Source organism: Acanthopagrus latus, chromosome 8, assembly GCF_904848185.1.
Source record: "Acanthopagrus latus isolate v.2019 chromosome 8, fAcaLat1.1, whole genome shotgun sequence".
Lineage (NCBI taxonomy): Eukaryota > Metazoa > Chordata > Actinopteri > Spariformes > Sparidae > Acanthopagrus > Acanthopagrus latus.
Window position 1 is genome coordinate 27,306,923 of NC_051046.1, and position 24,907 is coordinate 27,331,829.

The 24,907-nt window shown below is 44.2% G+C and overlaps 1 protein-coding gene across 1 annotated transcript in view; it reads left to right on the top strand.

Moving 5' to 3' along the window:
* Positions 1-2,149: 2,149 nt before the first annotated feature.
* Positions 2,150-24,907, top strand: part of znrf1 (zinc and ring finger 1) — a 60,052-nt gene continuing 37,294 nt past the window's right edge. Inside the window, exon 1 of the mRNA XM_037108336.1 lies at positions 2,150-3,460. Coding sequence (XP_036964231.1) covers positions 3,067-3,460 — 394 coding nt within the window. The 5' untranslated portion in view covers positions 2,150-3,066. The remainder of the gene's footprint in view (positions 3,461-24,907) is intronic.

Sequence of the window (24,907 nt, forward strand, 5' to 3'; positions counted from 1 at the left end):
AGAGTGATTGTTCTGTCCAGGTCCGTGACACCATGATGTGGCAGCTTATTTGAGTTTCCCCATTAGACAGCACCGAAGACATTCCCACTTGACATTCAGGTTGAATCTCAATAACGACCCCATCCAGCCCTGCTGTTACAGTCAGGAAGTAATACTCTGCTCTGCCACAGAGTGTCAGCAGAGCATCCTGTCAGCTCAGCGGGGACAGACCGTGGCCCATTATCAGTGTCTTAATCAGGTAAAATAGGAAATTAATAACATAAGATGTTTGTGTCCGCCTTGTTAGGCCTGTGTTAGGCCAGTCATCCACCAGACTGCTTCCAGCATGTGCTTATCATTTCAAAAAGTGTTTGCGTTAAATGAATACCATCTTCAGTGATTGGTCAATACATTATATTAATGCTTGTGATTGTTCTTTTGAATTCTTTTGAAAAAAAGAATTATATAGAGTCTGGTTGGTCACTGATCAAACTTTCAAAAAGGGGTTTACAAGCTGTAACCAAGAAAACTTACTTGTTACTGGACATTGTTCATGATGTACCATGTGTGGTAATGACTAATAGTGGCTCCATACATCATTAGTAAGTGTAATTACTTACCACCTATCAATATAACCATAAAATGACTGATAACAGGTGAGAAAGGTAGTTATTGGAAAGGGTTACCAAAATGTCTTGTTTTGGTGCCAACATCGCCTCATGACCTCAGCATTTCATTCATTATCTTTAACTTAAGATGCTCATGTTTATGTGTCATGAATGAAAAGGTTTCTCTCCCTTTACTTGCTGCCTAAACACAACACAAACTAGGAACGTAACAACTGCACCCATGTTACTAAGTTAAGGATTCTGTCTCTGTCATTGGATGATTTCAGCGTGGTGAGCCCTCAGAGCTCCCGTTCATCCTCTATGGTGGCAGAAAGCACTCAGATTAAACCACTAGATGACAGAGTTGCCTTACAGCCCTGTAGGCTGATATATTTTCTTCCCGTGGTCTTATATTTATATCAAAACCATTTGGATTGATCTGATTGTGTGTATGGTTTACGTGTGCAGCTGTGTGTGTGTGCGTGTGTGTGTTTGCATGCCTGAGGAGCAGAGAGGGGACCATTTATAGGCCTGCTGTCATTATAGCAGGATAAATTAACACCTATTGCGGCGAGCACTTCACCACAGCTTCCCTTATTGGGTAGCGGGGAGAAGAAGACTGTTGTATTAGACTGACTGTGTGTTAGTGTGAAGAAACAAAGAGCCAGACAGAGTAAAACCAGCCTAATCACACACACACGCACACACGCACAGGATTAGACCAAATAATCCCGAACTAAACATGTGAGCCAGTAAACCCAATAATTTAGCATATGGTGGGAAAATCTGTGCATAACTCGGTAATGACAACAATATGGTGGTTACAGGCCCAATGTGTGTGTGGGGGGGGGGGCAGAGCAGCATCTTGGGTAATGGAATCAACAGGGTCGCTCTATTTCTTCTCCTCAATCAACATAGAAGAACTCAAGAGAGGGGGCAAACCTTCAAATGTGTCCATCGTCCAAACTGTAGGTCCACTCGTGTATTTCGGTGTAATAAATAATATTTTGACATGTGATTAAAGGGCAAGTTCGACTCGAAAAGGAAGACTTGGATTACACTGAATGACCAGTTTAGGAGCCATTTGTGTTTTCTTCGGGTCATTTTCATTTTATTATTATTTTTTTAAAATGTCACATTCAAAAGGAAAAAAAAAAACAGTTGATTAGGAGAATGCTTCAGCACTGTTTTGCTGCGTAGCTCCAGAGATGTTTAGTTCTGTTCGCATGAGTGTGAGTACATAATGACTGAAATTTCATTTCTGGGTGAACCGTTCCTTTAATAGTAACAGCACAAATGCATTTAGGGAAGAAAAAGAAAATGACTCGACTTGTGAGTGTCACATTTGGGTATAATGCTCACTCCTGGTTTTAAGATGGGCTCTATAGTCCTGGGATGTTTGCATGAAGATCTTTCTCTTCTCATTAAAATATCTTCCCAAAACTACAAACTGCGCCTTTAATCCCCAATTAGGGTCAAAACCCAATTTAGCTGTCACGGTGGACCACCTGAGCTCCACGGCCTCACACGCTGGTGTCCTATAAATGCTCCATGATCGACAATTTCCAACCATTTCTAGGGTTTCAAACAAAGTGTGTGTGTGTGTGTGTGTGTGTGGTGTGTGTGTGTGTTATCTCCCAGCACTGTCTCCTGTCCTGTCTGTATTTATGATCCGAGCTTGCGCACTGAGCGCCTCCATTGTCTGGCCAGCAGCAGCAGCAGCAGCAGCGGCGGCGGTGGCGGCGGCGGCAGCAGCAGCGGCGGCGGAGCGGAGAGAAGCGGAGCGCCGATCGGAGCGCAGGGGAGCGGCTTCACCGTGACCCTCGTCTGCGGGACGAGAGCGACAGCTGCCCGGAGACCACCGGAGCGGACGGACGAGCGCGGACGGCGGCATCATTTCTTTTAGTCAGAGAGACATCGTCGTTTTTTTTTTTTTGTTTGTTTGTTTGTTTTTTTTTGGCGGTCAGACAGACAGCAACAGTTGTCACGATGTCTGAGATCAGATGAGGCGAGAGCAGCGGAGTGAATATTGCGGCGCTGCTGTGCTCCGGGCCGGGCTGGATAAACGTGTTGCTGCCGCGTCCCGCCTGCAATGATACCGCCGCGTTAATCACCTGGGACAGCGAGGGGGGAGCGCGCCGCGCATCTTGTTTGTCACTCGGGGCTTTCGGCGTCATTCAGCTCGTCAGCCGTCCCCACGGCCGTGTCGAGGTTTTGTCTGCGGGTGAGGTGAATCCAGACGTCAGGGCGGGCTCATGTTCCGCTCAGCAGGGAAACGGGCTGTTGCGTCTGCAGAGAGTCAGAGCTGACGAGCCTGCTGAGACACACGGACAGACAGGCAGGCAGGCAGGCCGAGAGACAGACAGGAGCGAGGGGAGGGGGGCGACAGCCTGTTTCGGCTCTCTCGACCCTCTGCGGATCGAGCCGAGCCCCCTCCTGTTTCCACCCAGAACCCCCACCCACCTGCCTCCCGCTTTGGATGGGGGGAAAGCAGAGCACGGCGGGTCGGCCCCGAGGTGCTTTTCCCGGTGTCTCTACGGATGACAGCGCGGTGCCACCCTCGGCCCACTTCGGCCACTACCGGCCGAGCGGCACCATGGGCCTGCGGAGCCGCTCGGTGAGCTCCGTGGCCGGGATGGGCATCGAGCACAGTCCCGCCGTGCCCTTCGGCTTCTACACCCCAAGAGGAACGGACTCGGATCGAGCCGGAGGGGGGTCAGGGGGCACCACCGCCGCCCCCCACGGTACCGGCTACCAGGACACTGGGGGCGGAGGGCACCACACGGACGGGGTGCTCTATCTGGGGTCCCGGGGGTCGCTGGCTGACACCTTGCCCCTGCACATCGCACCCCGCTGGTTCAGCGCGCACAGCGGTAAGGGCGGTCTGCTCTGCACACACACACACACACACACACACACACACACACACACACACACACACACACACACACACACAGAAAACTAATCAGGCAAAATGTGGGTGATGGTGGAGGATTAATCATCAGAGAGAGCCACACGCATGCATTCCCCCAGACATCATCTCCCACAGACTGGCACCTACAAACACGCACACCTTGTTTACCTGCAGGTAGGAATGACACCAATGCAGTGTCATTAAATTTCACCGGTATGAAGGGAAGTTCAGGCCTGCCCGAAGATGCTGTCAGTGAAAGGAACACATTCAGCAGTACAGTAAAAGGAAGATTAAGGCTTAAGGAACTAGATAAATGGTAAAAGCAGCCCCCCCCCAGTCCCCTGGGTGTCACCCTGTGTTGGCTGAGGATGGGCACGGGACACACATCAAGCTTTGTAACTCTGGACACTTGACAGGCAATTTGTTTGAAAGTGATGATATTAATTTCCCCAGCTTCAGTATAAAAAGAATCTTAAGAGTCATACAGTCACATGAAAGTGCCGTTAGCAGGTCATTTTAACAATTTAGAGAAAAAATGCTCTGCGTGTGTATATGTTTGTGTGTGTGTGTGTGTGTGTGTGCACACATGCTTGAGAAATTAGATTTGGTGAACATAACATTGCAGGGTGTGCTCCGTCTTGACTGTCACCGCTGCACTGTCTGCACAGGTCATCCCTTGTTGTGTGAAATGACACTAATAAGCCTGTTGCCAAATCTGGCTGAGTCAATTAGCCCGGCGATTAGAGACGAGGAAGGGAGGGAGGAGAGACAGGGGAAGGAAGGAGAAAAAGAGGTGGAGGAAGGTGAGGCAGGGAAGGAAGGAAGGGAGGAAGGAAGGGGAAAAATTGGAAGGGAGGGAGGAGATGGAGAGAAGGGTTGGGGGGGGTTCATGCTTATCATCGGCTTACCACTCGCTCCACAATATGTTTTGCTGTGTGACTGAGCCTGTCAGGCCGTCGGCTACGCGCGCACACACACACACACACACATCCACCTGTAGACGCGCAAACACACGTATGTGTAGGTAACACACAAGCAAATCCCTCACCACATGGCCACAGCTGGTTCCCTTCCAACTGCACATACAGAAACACACAAACACTCAGTAATAGTCCTCGAGGAAGATTACACACACACACACTCCGTCTCTCTCGCGCACACACACACACACACACAGGCTGAGCCAGGTCCCTAGGCTCTCATTACCAAAGCCCTGACCGGCTCACAGCAGGAGAATAGCAAGTTGGACGTCAACATCTCAGCTGTTTTTCCCAGCCTACATTGCCTAGCGACTCTGATGTACTGTCATATCAGTGGGAGGAGACACCAGAGTTGATGGGGGGGGGGGGGGCAGAGGAAGAATGAGACCGAGGAAAGGGCATGTCTTCAGGAAATATTCAATTTACAGAGCACACAACTACGTTCATGACCAAATTGCCCAGTGGGACTCAAAGCAGCACTGTAGCAAAGTCATGGACATTTTTTTTGGATGCGCTACCACTGTGGGCCCGTCAACTGGGTGTGGTCAGCGGAGAGCTTGTTGTAGCTCAAAAGGTGGGGCTAGCACCAGCCACAGCAATGGAAGTCTTAGCAACAAAAACAACCAAAGCAGGAAGAGTAGAAAAGTCCGAAACTAGAACGGCACCCTGTCAAGCGCGTACCTCCGCTAAGGCCCGCTTTCAAAGATTCATGCATTATTCACTGGGAAATTAATGACAATGTTGAAACAAATCTCACACTGTTAAAGAAAGTGAGAAAAAAAAAATTCCTGGATCCATCTCCTTCACCTGGATCCGCACCTGAAGTTAACGGGGTCCGTTCTGGCGAGAGACCCATCCTCCATCAAAGCTGAATCTGTTTGGTAGTTTTTTTGTGAATCCTGCCGACAAACCAACCAACCAACTAATGGAAATGTGTAGAAGAAAAACCTCCTCGGCAGAGTCAACGACGCATTTTAACGTTCAAAAGCAGGGCGAATATCAGTGCTGGTGAGGGTGCCTGCACACACCAGCCTCAGGCAAGTTCACATATAAAAGACAGACAGCCCATCAAGATGAGTGACTGGTGCTGGGGTGAGAACTGGACCTTCAAGGGCAGGACTGACAATACTCTTGTTGTCAGATGAGAGAAGTTGCAGCTTCAATCTGTTATTCTTTTTGTCAGAGTTGGAATTTGTGTGCAGTCGAGGCTGGAGGCAGATAAGCTCGCAAAATGCAGTGTTAAGTATCTGATGAAGGTCGCTCTGACCAAAATGTCACATCTGTTAATTCTATCATGAACGACTTACTGGAGCTTTGCAACTTTTCATCCATGTAGACCTCTGCTCCGACTGTTCAAGCCTGACCTTTTATTCCCGTTGTAATTCCAGTAGAAATGTTCCTCTCACAGTGGTTCTCTGGTGGTGAATGAGATGTTTCTGGAAACTCTCTGCGTGGGCTGATTATTATTGTGTACACATTAGGTGGAACAGCTAGTAGCATGTGGGACTGACCTGAAAGCTTTGGCTGTTCAGGCAAAGTCCACGTATTGACGTCCAAATCCATTTTTGTGTGAGCACCAATGTGATCCTACAAGTAGAACGGTTCAACATTCACTTCCCGGTGAAGTCGTCTCGGAGGCAGGGATGGCATAGACAGTGGCTGATGTCTCTCCTCCTGTCCTGACTAGAGGAAAGTAAAGCCGATGACAATGTGTCACGTTCCCCGCTGTTGAAGCTTTGAATATTCCAATTCTCACTGAAGCTTTGTATGTGGGACAGGCCTAGTAGCATGTAGCAATGTGGCAATTACACATTTTACCTCACAAACATGGGAAAGACAAGGAAAATGATTCCAGCTGTATCAACGCTGCGAAACTGTACAATCCTGACAGAAGAACAGACACTGTACGGTGTGTAATGGTATGTGTTTGCATCCCAAACAGCTGGCTACAAGACAATCTGTTCGCCACAAAGCCTTTGGACACTGGTATGAACCAAGCTGAAATTGCTTTGATTATAGGTCTATGTCTTAGTATGAGGGGAACATAAGCTTTAAAGTGCGATTTCCAACTTCAAAGCTTTGATAACCATGCTTGTAGCGTTAGCAACATTAACCAGTTTGCCTTGGTATGAAGGAAAATTAAGAACCATTGCTGGAAGAGCCATCTGTGTCGTTCCAATGAACCAGTACCAGTAAGATGCGGCAACATTAGATTAAGAGGTTTGGACAAAATTCAAGTTTCAACATCTTTCTTTCTCTCAGCTCCATGCTGATGTGCCAAAGCAAATAGACTTGCTCATCAACAGCAATGCATTGCTTGCCACTGAAAGCCCCCCACCATCTTACTGTGTTGAGACATTTACATACATTCACGCAGTGATGGAACTGCCATCAGGAAGCACTTGGAGGTTCAGTATCCTGTCCAAGGACATTTCGTATACATGCAGCCAGGAGATCTGGGGATTGAACAACCCAGCGATTAGCTTACGGTTGATAGCCACTGGTATTTCCAGGCTGCATTCCATCCCAGTACTAATCAGGCCCGACCCTGCTGAGCTTCTGAGATTGGGCATGGTGGTGTGGCCCATACGTTAACAATCAAAAACAAACATTTAAATATGGTGACTGAAATAGCATGTTGAGAGCACTCAGTAAATCAGAAATGTTCAGCACTGCAAGTGCCAATGCCAAAGTTCTTTTTGGGAATGAGTGGGGATTAGAGTTATACCCCTGTAAACCCTAGTCACTGTAGTGAAAATGCAACTTTACTCCAAAGGTTCCTAGCACCTGAGAAAAGTTCCTGTGGTGAAAACACAGCAATAGTTCAACTGAAGCAGGGAATTTATCTGGGAACACATTCTGTGACACTGTCACTGACTACAAGTAAAATTAAAAGTTTCATGAATATCAGCAATAACCTACATTAATGGATATATTTTGGCTAATATTTAAAAACTGTGACTGTGACCGGTTGTTTATCCAGTAAACACATCGTCCTCTTCCGCAGTCCCCTTCTGAACAAGCTGACAACACCACCCGACATTAGGCTCCAGTTCCATCATGAGATCCCGAAACCCCTCTCCCGAAATGATACCAATGGGCCGCATACCCTTGCATATAAATCTTGCTATCTTGTCGAGGATGGCATTTTTATGAGCTGCTGGCAAGGGGCCTGAGTGTGCCGAGTAGTAGGAAGTCAGACAAGGTTGTACACTGACTTGCTGACGTTAGCTTACGAGGTTGTAAGCTAGCAGGTGAGTCCGCAGATTTGTTGTTGTTGTGGAGTAAGATAGCTGCTTTGTACAAAGTCGACAAACAGCTTTGTTAGTTACTTTTCCATCTATGGTGTAGAACCCTAAATACTTCCATACACTACTTCTCACATGTTTTGGTGTCATGATTGTCCGCTCAGGAAGGCTTTGCTCGCTAGTGTCCTCCATTTTGTAGCAAACAAGGGTTAATAGGGTGTGCGTTAGGTCAAGTTGATTTAGAGCGCCCTCTGATGGATCACATGGCAAACTACTTCAAACGCTCTGTTGCGCTTACAGACTGTACATTTTGATTTGGAACAGGTCATTGCATTCGAATTAGAACTTTTCCCCCCACTTTTGAACGAATATTAGAATTTTGAATAAAAAGGGACAGCCCTAGTCTATATTTATTAGCGTAATCTTTGTTTTGGATCTGACTGGAAAGCATCTGGAGAAGTTACAAGATACAAACTGTGGTTGTAGCCAAATGATCCAGGCAAAAAAACCCCAAAAAAACAAAAACTGACCTGATATCTAAAAGTACAAGTTGGTTCTCTTCTCTGAAGCATCCGTTGAGTCAGACTGCACTTACTGATGTACATAGAGATTTTAGCTGAAAATATAGTCCGGATAAATACATGTAATATGCTACTTATGAATGTGCCTGTAGACATAAATTGCCTCCACAAAATAGCGTGATACATTTTTGTTGCCCTGATTGCTGCTGTGTTTCATCCATCACCATTTACTGTCACTGCAGCCAGACAGAAGGTTTTTTAAAGTTAGTCCCAAGCATGCAGGTGTCAGAATAAAAGGTAGGAGATGTGGTCATTAAATTGATGGCCTATTAAATAAATTGGTGTGAGGCTGCAGATGTATTTATAGTTTCTAATTGCTTTGTTCAATATTCCAGCTGTTCAGAAAGCCTTGTCCCTAGCTAGAAGGCTACAAAACTCAAATGAACGTGGATTAGTACTAAAGTGGAGGTTATAAGAAATGGCCAGAAGTCAAAAACTCCAAGCTTTGAAACTATAGTGGGAAGCACAACAGCTTACTGCTGCTCATTATTTACTCTTTACTGTTGCTATCTTCTATCTTCTATCTAGGCTAAGCTGGGGCTAGCAAGTAGCTCAGTTAGCCATGGAGCTAAGTGGCCCTATTAGCTGAGAGGTGTCTGACTTCATCTTACTCAGCGAATTGAGGATTTATTTCAGCTGAACGAGAGGTGACTGCGGAAAGACAAACCAACACTGTTTTGTTGAGTTTATCCTGTTTAATTTTAGTTTGAATGATTTATTTTTTTACAGAGAGTTAAAGCACCAACTAACTTGTTTTAGTTTAGAGATAAAAGATACAAAGTTGGATTCAGATGGTGGTATAGTTATTTTTTTTCTGTTTGGTGAGGAAAATATGTGTGAAAATATCTCATTTAGTGACATTTTTGAGGGTTTTTTTTTCTTATGGGCTTGCTGGTTAGCAGGTTAGCATGTTAGCATGCTAACTTACATAGACATAGACATAGACATTTCTGCAACACAGTACATAGACATCAACACTGAGATCGGAGCTGTCACACAGTGTGCCAGGAACAAGGCCGCTGATTGATTCCTAATGACTGTTTCCTACATGGAAAAATTGATAAATGTTGCAATTTCCTTAAGTGACTTGCTTCTTTAACTACTGTACAGCACATCAGGCAGTATTCAAGCACTCAGTGTTTAGGACAGGAATGATGGTTATCATGGCTAAGCAGGCCTTTTGTGCCCCAGTGTCCACTAATAGGGTAATGTAGCCATGTGTAGGACAATCCGTGTAAAGACAAATGTCAGAATATGTTGATGGATACAACACATGTGCACATAACTTGCTGACAAAGGAGGATCTGTCCAACTGCAACATTCTTTCTGCTGCCATGCACAGGGACTATGATTGATCATTATCTTATAAGCAACGCTCAGACTTGAACTGGTTTACTTACAGTAACAGTGTGTTGTCACGAGTGTGTGAGACAAAGAGTCACAGTCACATTCTGACCCCGACCTTTATTTTCTCATATGAACGGGTTGCTGTTGATGAGGACAAACTGTTGTTGACAGAGTCACCCACACACAAACACACACACACTTGTGTGCGCGCATGTCATTTTTAGATGGATTCTCAGAAGACACTCGTCACTGCTGTACAGAAAACACTCCAGTCTGTCTGCTCCTCGGTAAAATGGCTGTTAATCAGGCAGGCCACAGGTGCCTCTCCCCCCAGTTTGCCCTTGGGAGGTGTGTGCGTGTGTGTGTCTGTGTGTGCATGCGTGCGTGTGTGTGTGTGGCTGGAGGCGGGCAAAGAGGAATCAAAATCGTCACAAGGGAGAACAGATTGTCTCTTTAAAATTCAAGACAAAGGCCAATGGTAATGCAGAAGAGAGCGAGAGTGTGTGTGTGTGTGTGTTTGTGTGTGTTGATGAACCCATTCAGATGTTAAGAGATGCGTTTACTAGGCTAATATTAATCATGACACACACCAGCAAGAGCCTTGCAATTGCATTTGTAATGTAGCCTTATGTGGTTTCGCCTTGAGATTGTCTCCTCTCATGCACACTCTGTCCAGACACACACACACACACGCACACACACACACAGAGCATCAGCAGTCAAGGTGCTTCATCCATCTTTGGTCCGATGCAGGTAGAGGTCAAACAAGCTGCACTAGGGCGCATTAAATGGCTGCTGTTTGATTCAGGAACCTGAATGGGGGCTCAGCTTTCATTCATGTTTTTAGAACCGCTTTATTTCGGGTCCTGTCTCCATCTCGCTGTCATTCTGTTGACAGAACATATGGCTGCTCGCATCTGTGTCCATCAGACCTCAAAGGAGGAATTGTGTACTGGTTCACTGTAACAGTATGTCTGTGATTCAGTAGAAAGCACCATAGATGGGATTCAAGAAATGAATTAACTGTTTGTTAATTGCTTTTTAACATACAATTCTTCCCCTGTAGCTAGTGGACGGTTGCCACTATGTACCTAAGAGTGAAATGTCACACGTGTTCTACTGGAACTGTGTTACACTGGTGGTTTACGCCATCATGTTCCTCTGGAATTAAACAACAAGTACCCGTCACTAAAGGTAGCTATTCTCATATGTTAGCTAAGCAAGCAGGTTGAGGCATGGCTACATATTAGCCCTGAGGACGGATTGGATGTGCATATGCTAGTATAAGAGCAGTGGCATTCATGCAGAAACACCACTGACTCCATCAAAACAAGAGTGGCAGACATTTGCAGAATTGGCTCCTGTACAAAAATAAAGCAGGTGTTTTAAAACCTTCTTGTATGTCTTCTCATTGAAATAACATTCTAATGATCTACAGTGCATAAGTATAATTATATATTTAGGCTGTAACTGGCCTTCCTTGCATGGCTACAACCTGTAGCTTCTATACTCACAGTCCATGGATCACTTGACTGCCAGGGTGTGGGTGCTCATTCATGAGCGTGTCATTTTCTTTTCTTTTCTTTTTTTTCTGGTAACAACTGTAACAAAGATCATTCAAAAAAGATATCAGCATCCTCAACAATCTTGACAAAAAAGAGAAAAACAGTGTTACTTTGTGTGATTGGGCTAAAATTGGAAAGCAATGAAGAGAGACAAAATGGAGCCACATATATCTGTAAGATGCAGAGGACACGTTCTGTCTTCTCTGTGAGGTTGATTTTTATATCACAGTACAGTCTCATCAGTCATTATAGTACTCGTCAAATACTCCTATAATACTATTCCAACATTCCCACTAAGGTCAGGACAGCACATCAAGCTGCATGTGAAACAACCACTGATCTGACAGAAAGTCTACCTGATTCTAGGATAAGTCACCTTTTAGCTAATATATGCTTAGAAGTTGCGTAGAGCTGAGGTTGGGTGATGACTTTGGGTTCATCAGTACCAGCACCTGTTTTCACATTACACAAAGTCATACAGAAATATGACCTAGTGAAGCTTTAAGTCCACATTTAGAGAAATGTTTCTGGCCTGATTCATGAATTTTCAACTACCTGCCCATTTTGTCAGTTTTGTTCAGAACGCTATTCTGGTGGTTAGTTTAGGAGTGACTGATGTTCCCCGAACAGAAAACAGTGATGTGGTGCAAGTGAAAAGTGGCGAGGCTCGGTAGCAAGCCTTTGCCAGCATGAACAAAGCAACATATATGTTGGCAGCAGCTGCTGTATTCTAGAATTCCCCGCATGGATGGATTGTACCTTTGACAAAACATGAGCTTGGTTGAGACTGCATTTGGTAAAGAATGTAAAACTTGCACCTCATGCAAAAACTATACAATTACACAAAAGTGAATCACGTAATAGAAATCAATTTAGTTTCATAACATCAACTTTTTCTTGCTTTTCTTTAGTCTCAGTTTGAATTGCTTTGATTAGTCCCGAGTGTTAAAAGGCTGGCCAGTCTGAAAAGGGTTTGAACCTGGAGACCTGCCACTAAAGGCTGGAGTCCCTGTAATTAATATGTCATAAAACAGACAGATGTGACAGACTGAATAGGCCGGAAGAGAGAGGGAGACAGGCGGAGTGCATGAAACATTAGAGGAAACAGACAGGGAGGAATAATTCTGCTCGTTGTGTTGGGTAACTGAAGGAAGAGACAAGGAGACAGATGGAGCCGAGATGTGGTTAAGCCAGCAAAAACTCAATTCAGTTACCATTTACACTGATAGCAGGCTCTTTAACTCAAACCAGGCAGGTAGCTGGTAATGCTCCACCAGGGGTTGAAATAGTTGGCTTACTTTAATATAAGGTTACGTGGTTTGAATAGGTAAAACTAAAGAGTAATCAGGTGAGTTGACTCAAATGATTGAGGAAAGGATTAAGTAGTTTAGTAGTAGTAGTAGTTAAACTGTCTGTCCTGAACTGATGCGCTGATTCATGACTCAGTTTTACATAACTTCTTACTTAGTCTGTTGGCGTGATGCTAAAACTAAGAGAGACTGTCTGACATGTTTTTTGGGTATATGACTAATGCAGTCAAATACAGTCTCTAAAAGTGTATGATACAACCCACGGACAAATGTTAAAAGAAAATCGCAATCGCTTATAATATGGAGTTGAGATGCACATCAAGTTGGTCCCAGCACAAGTAGTTCAAATTGATGAATGGTGATAACATCCATCCAAACTTGACCAAAGATTTAAAATAAATTCAATTTAATGAAAAGGTTGATGATCCAATTTGAAGTTAACGGATATTTTTCTTAAAAATGTTTGAAACATGATTGTCGGTGTGATTGAAAGGGTGTAGGAGCTCATCTGAAGGGCTTTGGAGGTACGTTGTTGTCTTCCTGAGTGGCCAAAGAAAAAACTGTGGCAATCAAAGTCAATCAGAGCGGGAGACAGACAGGCAGGCAGGCAGACAGACAGGCAGACTGATTCAAAACGCAGACAGATTCAACCCCAACCCAAACACAAGTAGCCCCCTTTAATGTGCAAACTGGACAGTTAGTGAGCCTTTGTTCATTACATCCACCAGTCATCCCTCAGACCAGCAGGCCTCCCCTCCGCCCTCCTGCCTCTTTATCGACACGTCCTGTCAATACAGCATCAGTGCTTAATCGATACAGAATTTGCACTCTTTTCTGACCAACAAGTCTAATCCCTGCACGCCTTGGCCAATTCCCTGGTGGTACCTTGCAAATGGGAAAGCATTTTTAACGCTTAATTACACTGCAACAGAACTGCATGCGGTTCAATAGAGGCCTTTGTAGATGACTCACAATTCTTTTCGCCACCCGCAACAACTGGTGCCATCACCTGGGTCCATTTGGAACATGATTGAACTGCAGTGATGGGTCAGTTCACAAATCAATTGTTCATTTGAACAATACTTTTAAGCAAAGCTAAATCAGTTCACTGTTGGAACTGAATTAGATTCTCATATGGGTTAAAACAGCTGTCTCTCCAATGCTGTAGTCAACAACAGTTGCCGGCTATCTCTTTATTCTCTTTATGTCATTATCCGACAGTCAAACAGGATGCTGCTTTACTTAATGGTAACAGCATGATGTATGATCTACTGTGTGCGACCTTCAGGGTATGGATTAGTCATTCAACTGCATTCTTGTGGACTTGGCATTCACTTTGCGACAGTGGTGAAAAAGTTAGTCTGGAGCCCAGATCTGACCCATTGTTAATCTAAAAATACTGCTCGTGCCTTCTTAGGTATGATGATGCTCCAAGAGTTTGGCAAAACATCTTATTGTATTTTGCACTGATCCTTCAGGTTGTTTAATACATTTATTTTTCTACGGTGTGTACTGCAAGGACAGCAAAGTATTGCTCATGACTGTCCTTATCCTCTTTCAATCTGAGTTCCCCCAAAACATATTGTGACCCATTTTTTTTTTAAAGCAATATTCCATCAGAACTGGCACCGAGTACGAAACAAATTTCCTCTCCCCTGCCATTACTGTTGGGACTCTGTTGATTGTGACTTGTTTTGTTCTCATTTTCTGTTACCGTGCGACTCCTCTGTGTGCCTCTCACACACAGATATTAGGTTTGTTGTTCCTGCCGGTCCAAGAAGCCCCTTTTGGTTTTGCGGAAATTCAAGATGTTATTTTAAAGTCCAGTGCGCACCTCGGCTGGTGATCCCGTCATAGAATGCTGTTTGTATTAGCACGACACTTTAAGGTAACTATACAAATACCGCATTTCACTCCGAAATCCAACCACCATCTATTTTGACATGCACAGGTGTAATTAATAATACTAATCACAGCTTATTTCTATTTAGGTGTCCTGGTGTCAATGCCTCAGGGTTGTTCACGCCAAAATTCAATGGAGTGGAGCCATCGGTAATGTTATCAAAGACACCTGTGCCTCTCCTGCTGTAACAAGTCAAATAGTCTAATTATTAAATAACATTTGAGACGCCGAGCAGGAACGTCCTCATCATTCCCTCTCTGGTTAGGAGAGCAAGTTTTACATTTAAAAGATGATGGTTTTTAAAGCAGCATAGAGAGGCAGCAGTCCCCAAACCCACGCACACACACACACACACACACACATGCACGTCCTTACCATCGGCTTTAACCAGGTCAGAGGGTGAACCGATGACTCTTTGCGTAATCTGCAGCCCGAGAGTTCACCCACCGATCTGAGGTGCAAAGCAATTACTCAGCAAACCCCATTACTTCCTCGCCCTCCCCCCCTTTCTGAGTCTCACTGAGTGGATGCCTGCGTGCTATTTTTCTCAGATTACAGACGCAGAGGCCAATCTTCCACTTCTATTACGGCCGCTTTTTCAAAAAAAAAAAATGTTTAATTTAAATAGTGATGCAAACAAATTGAGTAAATGGACACTCATTCACGTTCGTATTATGCTGCAGCCGCTCCTCACTGATTACGTTAGTTCCGACACTAACTATAAACTTAAATTAATGTAACGGATACTGAGCGTTTGTCACATTTGTATGCATTGCAGGGCTTTCTATTAAGGCTTTCTCAGTAGGAGCACAGTCCACCCGAGTAAACTGCTCTCTAGAAAATCATAACCGGTTCTGTCGAATTTAGTAAAAATATTTGATCGACAATCTGCTGTTAAATTGAATTGTTTTATTTGAAGCATTTACCGAGATGCTGAACATGGCTGAACTGGTACTCTCCAGTTATGGCGATAGAGCTGTTTGAAAGTCGTGTCTGATGATTAAAAGTTTTGCTGTCTGACATCCTCTGAGAAGTTTACTGACACCTCTGCACTGCTTGTGTTCGCTGTCCTGAACCTCAGTCCTGAATCCTGGAGGTTCAAACTGCCAAAGTGCTATTTACTGCACATAGCACAAAAATGGTAAAAAAAAAAAAGCGACATAACGCGCTTTTATACTTTGCTGGACGTTTGCTTCGACTGTTAAACATCCACCAAATGTCACTTAAACTCAACACCCTGCGGTTAGCATGCTAGCTACCAACCATCTGTTTGAAAGTGACGTGAGTGGGCGAGTTTGTTCAGAAAGAGAAGGATTCAGCATTGCTAACACTGAGATAATGTTTTCGTTTTTTTTTAAATCATCCAAAAGTTGCATTTTGTCCTTGAACTCATCAACTGTAAGACTGTAAAGGAATGTAATAGGAGAGACCACACACAGCAGTCATGTAAGTGATGTGTTGCTAAACCCTTCTCAAAACCATAACTGAAACCTTGTAGAGCTTGATGTAGTTCACTGAGACGTTTCATACAATACTCAGTGGTATTTTATTATCTTCATGACAAACTGCAACTTTCATGGTTTGCAAAATTGCCCAGTGGAAGGAGACAGGACTTCCTCTCTATATATTCTTCAGGTGTGGAGGCGATTTCTCCCTCCAGTGCAATAAAAAGGAGGTGAAATGAATTTCCTTTTGGGTGGTGGCTCTGATCAATCCAAATCTTTGACTGTAAAGAGTTTTAACTTGCCTCTTTGGTTGAAAGCTGCATTATCTCAATACCTGCGCAGATGAAACCAGAGCAATAGGCCATGCAATTGTTAGACAATTGAAGAAGTAGGTGAGAAAATATGTTTTTGTTAAACTGACCCTTTAATAAATCTTTATGTTCTGGATTAGAGCACTTACTGTTAACCTGAATTATATGTTAGTTATTGTGTTATCCAGTTTTAACAGATACCCGTCAGTGTTTCCCTGCTCATGTTTCAAGCACTAACCAGCAGCCTCAAATGTGACCGCAGATCTAATTAAACACCACGATGACAAAGCCTGGGACACAAATTTGACCGAAAAAATGTGTTTCTCTGCATTTTTAAAGCTATATTCTCCAACACAATTCTCCTGCTGAAGATGTAGCCGTGCTTGAGCAGGAGTAAAGAGAGGCAGTCCGGTCTGGTCTGGAGAGAATGATTAGAGGTCTGAGGCCTGAAGTAAGTCTTCCTCTCTGCGTCTCGGCCTGTGCCTGTGTTTGCATCATCAGCTTTAGGATTTGGAGGGATGAAAAGAGCCTTCCTACCCAGATACAGATTATTGACAAGTGTACACATACGTGGAGAAATCGGTAAAGTGCTCCTTTAAGCCCAGAAATAAAAATAAATAAATAAATAAATAAATTAAAAAAACGGCACAGATCCTCCCACACATGCTGCAGCAGCACACACACACACACAAACAGATAAAAACACACCGCTGATGCATAACGTACGTGGGACACACAGGGACACAGACACAATTAGAGCGTCTCCCGTCCATACAGCCGGGTGTTGTGGCTGGATTTCACGGCCGAGGGTTTCAGGAACACGGGGATTGGGGGAACATCTGTGCCGCTGAACTGGTTGCAGGATTCGAGAATATAGGTCAGCGCCGCAATTTATTTCTGTTTCCTCTGCTTCTCTCTCTCTCTCTCTCTCTCTCTCACGCACACACACTCACACACACACACACACATTTACACTCTCCCCATCTTTCCTTGTCTCCTTCCTCCCTGTTAACTCAGCACAGTGCATTTAAGGATGAGGCATATAAGGACGCACCCATACATGCAAGGACAGAATGAGATGATGGGGAAGGAAGAAAGGAAGGATGGAAGGAAGGAAGGAAGGATTATTTTTGTTGTTGCTGTGACAACCACATAGCTGTCTATCACTGCTGTTTTTCTCGACACGCGCACGAGCTCTGCGTGCACGCTCCCACACAAGCATGATGCACACACACACACACACACACACACACACACACACACACACACACACACACACACACACACACACACATGCAATCACCTCACCTTTGCAAATGTCGCCTCGACCCCACTATTCCCTTCCCGGCTGACTTTCGCCGCATGCACACACACGAATGCTATTTACACATGCCTTTGCGGAAGAAGAAAGTGGAGCACGAGGTCAGAAAAGAAAAGAGACGGAGCGAGAGAAGGAGCAGAGATAAGACAGTCTGGGAGACTTTGATAAGTTTCGGGAGCTTATTTAAATGTTCCCCACAAGCACCCACGACAGTCGTTTAAAAAGATATCAAAGGTCGCATCAGGCGTGCAGCTGCATGTCAACACCATATGTACCGTAATTGCAATGGGCTGACCAATTACGCGCAGCGAGGGCCCCGACGGTCACCGCGACAGTTGGTGGTCAGGGCAACTGTTGCTATGGACAGCGCCTAAATGTCGTCACAGCAGAGCAAAGACATTTTCTAAAGATAAACCTCCGACTTGGTGAGCAGCAGAGCAGAGATACGTCGCAGCATTTGAACAGGCCAGACTGCTGCTCAACCTGAACCTGGCTGATCTGCGTGTTCGTTACAGTCATATTTACAAAAAAAAAATACCCACATGAAGTGTCCAGTAACCGTGAAATCCTCAGTTCAATGCTGTGCTCGCTTATCAGTAAGATCAGCAGATTAATTGTTGATAAAATTAAGAAAATGAAAACTCAGCAAAACTCATCAAATATATGGCTCTATGCTTTCTGTTTTATTGAATATGTATTCAGGAAAGTTGATTCAGCAATCAATCATTGGTTGCTAACTTGGTATTAACTGTAAATATAACGTGTGACATGTTCTAAAACCACTTAATTCCCCGGGGTGTCACAATGTCAGTCATTCATCAAATTATGTTGATTTATACAGCCCAAAATCACAATCGCATTGCCTCAGTGGGCTTTACAAGCTGCACACTGAAGGACATCCTCTGTCCATCGATTCTGTGAGGACAAACTTCCAAATTGAAAGAAAAAAAAGAAAATTAAACAGGTGACAAAATGATGACCCACAGAGGAGAGAACCTTCTCCCAGGACGGACGATCATGCAATAGGTGTTGCGTGTACAGAACAGAAGAACGAAATCACAGTTCAATCAATCAGTGATTCAAAAAGAGCCCTCTGTCTCAGTCATCAGAATCTGAAGCCCGATCCATTCTCATATTTCTCACATTCTCTGTCTTCTCGCTGCGTGCGTTCAAAACACGTCCAAAGAAAACAAAAAGAGCACTCGCAGCATGTGTGTGTTGCTACACACACACACACACACACACACACACACACACACACACTATGACAGTTACATCCCTCTGCCATTCAGGTCTTGAGGACAAATCTGAAAATGGCTTTGAGGCTTGATAGTCTAACAATGGCAAAGCTGTCAGTGTTGAAACTCTGCGAATTCCAATGTACGGTATAATGGACGGAGCAACAGCAGCCAGGGAACTGAGTAGTAGTAACTCACGATACGATACGATATGAATCGATTAACCTTACGCTGCCAAAGAAAGTCATCAAACGATACATCACGAAATCTGATGAGCTGAATAATCCAAAATACCCCAACAAAGACAGCAGGAGTGATGTAAGTATTCATGGTGGTGCCAGTTTCACAGAACTTAACATGCGATGAAAAAACATATAAAAAGTGCATAGAGTCTTGGCTTAATGCCTCATAATCACACACACTGATTTTCGGTGCCAGTGACTTGATAAAAACAGGAAGTGATACGGTATATCACTGTATCAATATTTTTTCCTATCAGTTGTATCCCTTACAACTAGTCTACCATCACCAACCTATAGAAGCCAGTTCCTATAACGAATGATCCCAGTTTTTCTTAAGATTAAACAGACAAGATTCATTCAATTTTCATTCTTTGTGCTAAGCTAAGCTAACTGGCTGCTGCCTCCACTCAAATATTTAGCATACAGTCTCTAGGCTGGTATTGACCTTCTCATCCATCTCTCAGTACGAAAGCAAACAAGTGCATCTCTCTCATCCTTGCACAGTTCCTCCAGGTGCCCATTAGCAAACCTTGATTTAGCTCTGAAGACATTTGGGTATTCTGAAGGGAATTTTCAGATGAAATCATCGACAGATTAATTGCTAATAATAATAAACCACATGCGAAGTGTTACTAAATGTAAGAGTTAGCCGGAGCCCTGGTCGAAGAAGCGCTCATATAACGGCTCATCTTTCCCTGATCACTGTTGAGGGACTAATCCGAAGCTGCTCTGTGATTGTTGTTCAGACTGAGTTATATCCACTGTGTTGTTTACCGACCCCCCCTGGAGAGCCGGGCTCTGAGGGGTTGATTGAGCATTCAGGGACTCTCTCGGAGCAAACAGCCTAATTTAACCCCCGGTGACGCTCGATCGCACAGACCCACAGCAGAGGCCACGCCGTCTCCAAGCTGTGGTCCGGTCTTTTCTCAGTTTATTAGACATCGCCCGCTCCCACTTCACCCCTCTCCTCCCCCGTCCGCCTCACCTCCATCTGAGGTCACATTAAGACAAACAAAACAGTAGATATGTTTCGCAGTTTCTCTGTCTCTCCGAGCTCTTTTCTCTCCACACCCCCGACATCCATCCTCCCTTCTGTCTCTCCATCTCCCTCCGTCTATTTTTCTCTTTCTCTTGTTCTTTTCCTGTTCCCATGGAAACTGCTGTCTTTCCGGTAAGGTAAGGAGAGGTCGTTGGAGAGAGTTGCGTTAGTTGTAAGTTGTGATGTAATCAAGCCAACAGTTTCCAGGGCTGCCGTTTATGGTCATGACAGTGGTAGGCTGCTGACGGTCAGGCTTCCTCCTGTCTGTGTCACAGAGAGGCGTGTGTGTGTGTGTGTGTGTGAGAGAGAGAGAGAGAGAGAGAGATAGAAAGGTATACTACAAATACTGCTGTCTCATCCAATTATTATCTTCAATGCCTCTGTGTGCATTGCTTTATTTGTAGAGTTGTGAATGCAGCTCCTGCTGCTACATAATCAAGATGGCAAAACAAAATGGAGGTGACAAAAGGAACCTGGTTACAGTAAAAGGTGGGGCAAGCATGTCATACATCAACTGCAAGAAAAACACAGACGCAGCCAGCGCTGTGTACGACTCAGCTTCTATGCTCGACTCAAACTGTTAGCTCACAGGCCTTCAGAATGAATATTTCCCATTAATTAGCTTGTTAATTATGAAAAACGGGGCAAACTTTTTTTCTGCATCATGCTACACAAAATGGAATTTTCTGAGCTTTAGACTGAGCTGCGAGCTGGATACTGAGTGCTGCAGCTCGTGGCGCTTCAGCACGAAACAACAAGAGAAAGCCGGACCCTTCTGTCATGATTCACCGCTGCTAAAAACAACCGCGGCTGACCGGTTTGATGAAGCTCTTGCTGCCATGTTTTAAAGTCATGGTTTGCAAAGATATAAAGACAAGAATATAGTTTGTACAATACAGTTCTATGCTGTATCACTGTAGCATCATGTCCATAATCCACATGCATCTCAAATGGGTTATTTGGACACTAAACATGCTGAACATGAGATGTCAGTGCTAAATAGCGTCTCAATATCATCTACTGTAGCCATTTCCAGCAATGGCACTGCAGCCGCGCGGTTGTAGCTGCTGCCGTTTATAGTAGCGGCGAAGCAAATGTCAAAGACAGAAAAAGCTGAGGCAGGCGGAAGGCTATTTTCTGAGAGACGACATGTTTGTGCTTAATGGAGACGAGCCGCCATGTTGGATGCTGGTACGTGCAGTGGCAACACCAAAGGAAGCCAATTCACAACGGCACGTTGACACCAAACACAGAGCTCAGTATGCTAACCTAAGCCACCAAGAAAAAAAGCCAGAATTAAAAGGCAGCCTGAGTTATCAACAGCATATGTTGGCAACAGTCATGGCAAAAAAATGATGCGGCAGTGAGAGGCAGCGTTGTTGTGACAGAGGAAAATGCCCGACCTTCAAAATGTTCTTCAGTAGGTATACTCTTGAAGCGCTGTTTGATGAAGGCATGTGAAAAAGGTGTTACAGTGTCAGCTTGTCAAGGAGTTAATTAATGATGTAATCTGATTACAATAGGACACTTTTATATAGTCTTACGTTTACAATCGGCCCTTTAAGGGCAACCGTAATGCTGATGTAGCCCATGACTTCCTCCCTCGAGCCAAACATGGCCGCATCACTAATGCATCAAGGAGAAATGTATGCACAGGCATATTTATATTCATATTTATATTTGTCACCTCTTCATTCAGGTGGGAATGTGATCAAGAATCTATATGCAGTGGTAATGGAAATGCAGTGATTGGTCTCATGAGGACTTATGAGGTGTGTTACCTCTGCTGGTACGTTAGATGTCATATTTATAAGGCTGTGTTAACCCAGGTCGTGTGTTTGTGTCTCTTCCTCCTCCTCCTCTTCTTCTTCTTCTTCTTCTTCTTCTTCTTCTTCTTCTTCTTCTTCTTCTTCTTCCTGTCCTTTTTCTTCTTCTTCTTCTTCCTGTCCTTTTTATTGGTTTATTGCAAACCACTGTTCAAGATGAAAATAGCTTCATACTGTAGCAGCGTTTGCTCACAAACAATGCAAATATGCTGATGTTAAACACTGACTCAGCATGACGACATTATGCTTATTTGTACTAAACACAAAAGTCATTTGTTTTCATGTATTCGGTCATCAACCACTCTGTGAGACAAAATGGAGTCATCCTATGGGATAAATGTCTGTACCAATTTCCTCGTCAAACCATCCAATAGTTGTTGAGATCACTGAAAGGTCACTGAAAATCAAGGAGGTTAGTCTCACAGTGGTGCCAGAGGAAAAGTCAGGGGGTCACCAGAGTAGATTCATCTTCTGGGAACCATGAATGTCTGTACAAAAGGTCATAGTTATCCAATGTGTTGTACTTGTGGCAGTTTTCCTGCCCAACCTGGGACTGGTACGGCCACTTGCAATGTGCTCAGTTGAGGTGGTGAACAGTGGACAGGCCTGGCTGAACTGTTGGCTTGTTTAATACCTAATGGGCTCATTTTTTTCTCCCTCCACTGTAAGTTACATTGATGAGGTTTGATTATTTGAATGCGCAATTATAGCTTATAAGAACTAGACATTAAATTTAGACCCAAATGATAACAACCTGAAATTGCCCTTTAACTCTTGATTTTGCAGTGGTCATGTTGTTCATGGTCCAAGAACTACTGCTGCATGCACTCGCAACTCAGAATAAGTTAAGAAGTAAAATACATAATACACTTGGATGCTGTATTGGAAACCAAACACAAGTCAAGAAAGCAACACACCTAATTTCTGAGTAAAAGGAAATAAAATGAGATGAGTTTCCTCCAGAATGATTGAACAATGAAATCGGCTCAGTTTTAGATTGAGATTTGTAACCGCACATCCCAACACAACGCATCTCTTTACCTGAGCGTCCGCTGTAAAGATGGCAGACTACTTCATATCCAGCTGATAGATTGCCAAGTCTGGTTTTTTAATCATACGTCTGGTGCAAACGTGGCCAAATGATACTGCTGTCTGATTTTCCCCTCATTCAAATTTCGCAATATCCAACGAACGCTTAATTTCCTCAAGAATATTTTGTATCTCAGGATAATCAAGAAGTGAATGGGACCTAAAATTAAATCTTGAGGGATGGTGAAGAGAACGAACTCCTTAAAGAAACACACACAACCGAAAAATCAACTTGCGATCATTTAAGATGAGAAAAACTGAGAAGTTACTGTCATCAAGATAATAATAACGATGATAATACTTCCATCTAAGGCAGACAGTATGTGTACGTCTCTGTCACCTTTATGTCCTGTCCTGGTATCTCTGGTCTTTACTCACTGTTCCCTTTCATGGAGTTTTAGTCAGTTTTATAAAACATGTCTCATTACTCATCATAAAGAGTCCACCTCTTGCTCCTCTCCCCTTCCATCCTTCCTTGACTCTGCAGTGTGACAAGAGTTGCTCCCAGACTTTCCATCTGTGGTATTAATGGTGTCTTCTCTCTCCTCCTCTCTGATCTGTCTGCCTGACACCGCCTGCCTGGAGTGCCTCTGTGTGTTAAATCTCCGCCTTCAGTCTGCCATGCCACAGAGCTAAACCCCCAGAGTGGCTTTGTTGTGCTCCTGCAGTAGAATCTCTGCCTTCAGCCTGTCTGCCGGAGAGCTAAATCTCAGCATGTCTCTCTCTCTCTCTCTCTCTCTCTCTCTCTCTCTCTCTGTGTGTGTGTGTGTGTGTGTGTGTGTGTGTGTGTGTGTGTGTGTGTGTGTGTGTGTGCATCTGCAGCTGAATCACTTTCCAACTTCCCAGCCACAGAGCTAAAAAACCTCAAGTGTCCTCAGCTCTGGCGTTCCCTGAATTACAGCAGAAATTCACAAAGGCTTGTGGAGCCTGTGAAGCTGATTGCGCTCTCAGCCTTACCTTGACACCACCACACATGTGCCTGTCTGACATTTTGTCCTGGCTCTTGCACTTATAAAGTCTTTACGGAGAGGTGTTTAAATCTCGAAGAATTTTATTTTCCTTGCGAGATGTTCTAAATCCAAACAAATTCACCATTTTGGATTTTTAGAGGCTTGTGGTGAATTTGGACACAACATTGTAAAGGATCCCTCACACTGTTGGACTGGCAGATCTTTTGGAGATATGGTGCTATAAGATGCTAGACTTGGGCCTACTATTTTACTGTAATAAATTTGCTGAGGCCGAGGGGAATGCCATTATTTGCTGATTGCCGATTACACCACATCAAAATCAGGGTAGGGTTTTAGTTATTACAAGTAATTTAAAATGTGATGGCAATCCAAGAAAAAAAGTTGTCCAGACATTTAAATCCCGACCAAAGCTGTGTAACTTTTTTTTTTTTTTCAGTCTAGCGCTACAAGCAGCTAGATCAAACGCCAGCAGATCATCAAAGTAAGCGGGATTTGTTCTCCGGGGAACGTGGCTGTCTGTGATGACGATGATCTGAAAGTAAAAGTGAAAGCCTGAATAGCAACAAAACCTCCGTCCTCTTTTGGAGTAACTTGAATCCGACTACCACTCCCTTTTAGTTTTGCCAGGGAAAAAGAATTTCGCAGCCATTTCCGACCCATCATTAGCGACGGTAAAATTGGTCAAATGAATCTTAACGGGGCAGAGAAAACATCAAACGGCTGTCATTTCACAATGCCTTAAAAGAAGATCTCTGGAGCAGCAGCTGTCCTTTGGATCGGCATCTCTCTTGCTGATCCTTCCCTTACACCTGACTTTACCTCGCCTGCCACCGTCTCCACTCAAGTCGATATTGATTATACCATTACCTGTGAGTTCTACTTGTTGAGGGTGACCTCTGCTGCTTTCTGTGCCGCCGATCTTGCTGTGTCACTCTGTTTTACTCTGCCACCGCACACCGAGGCTCTCTTCCTATCATCTGTTTTACTATC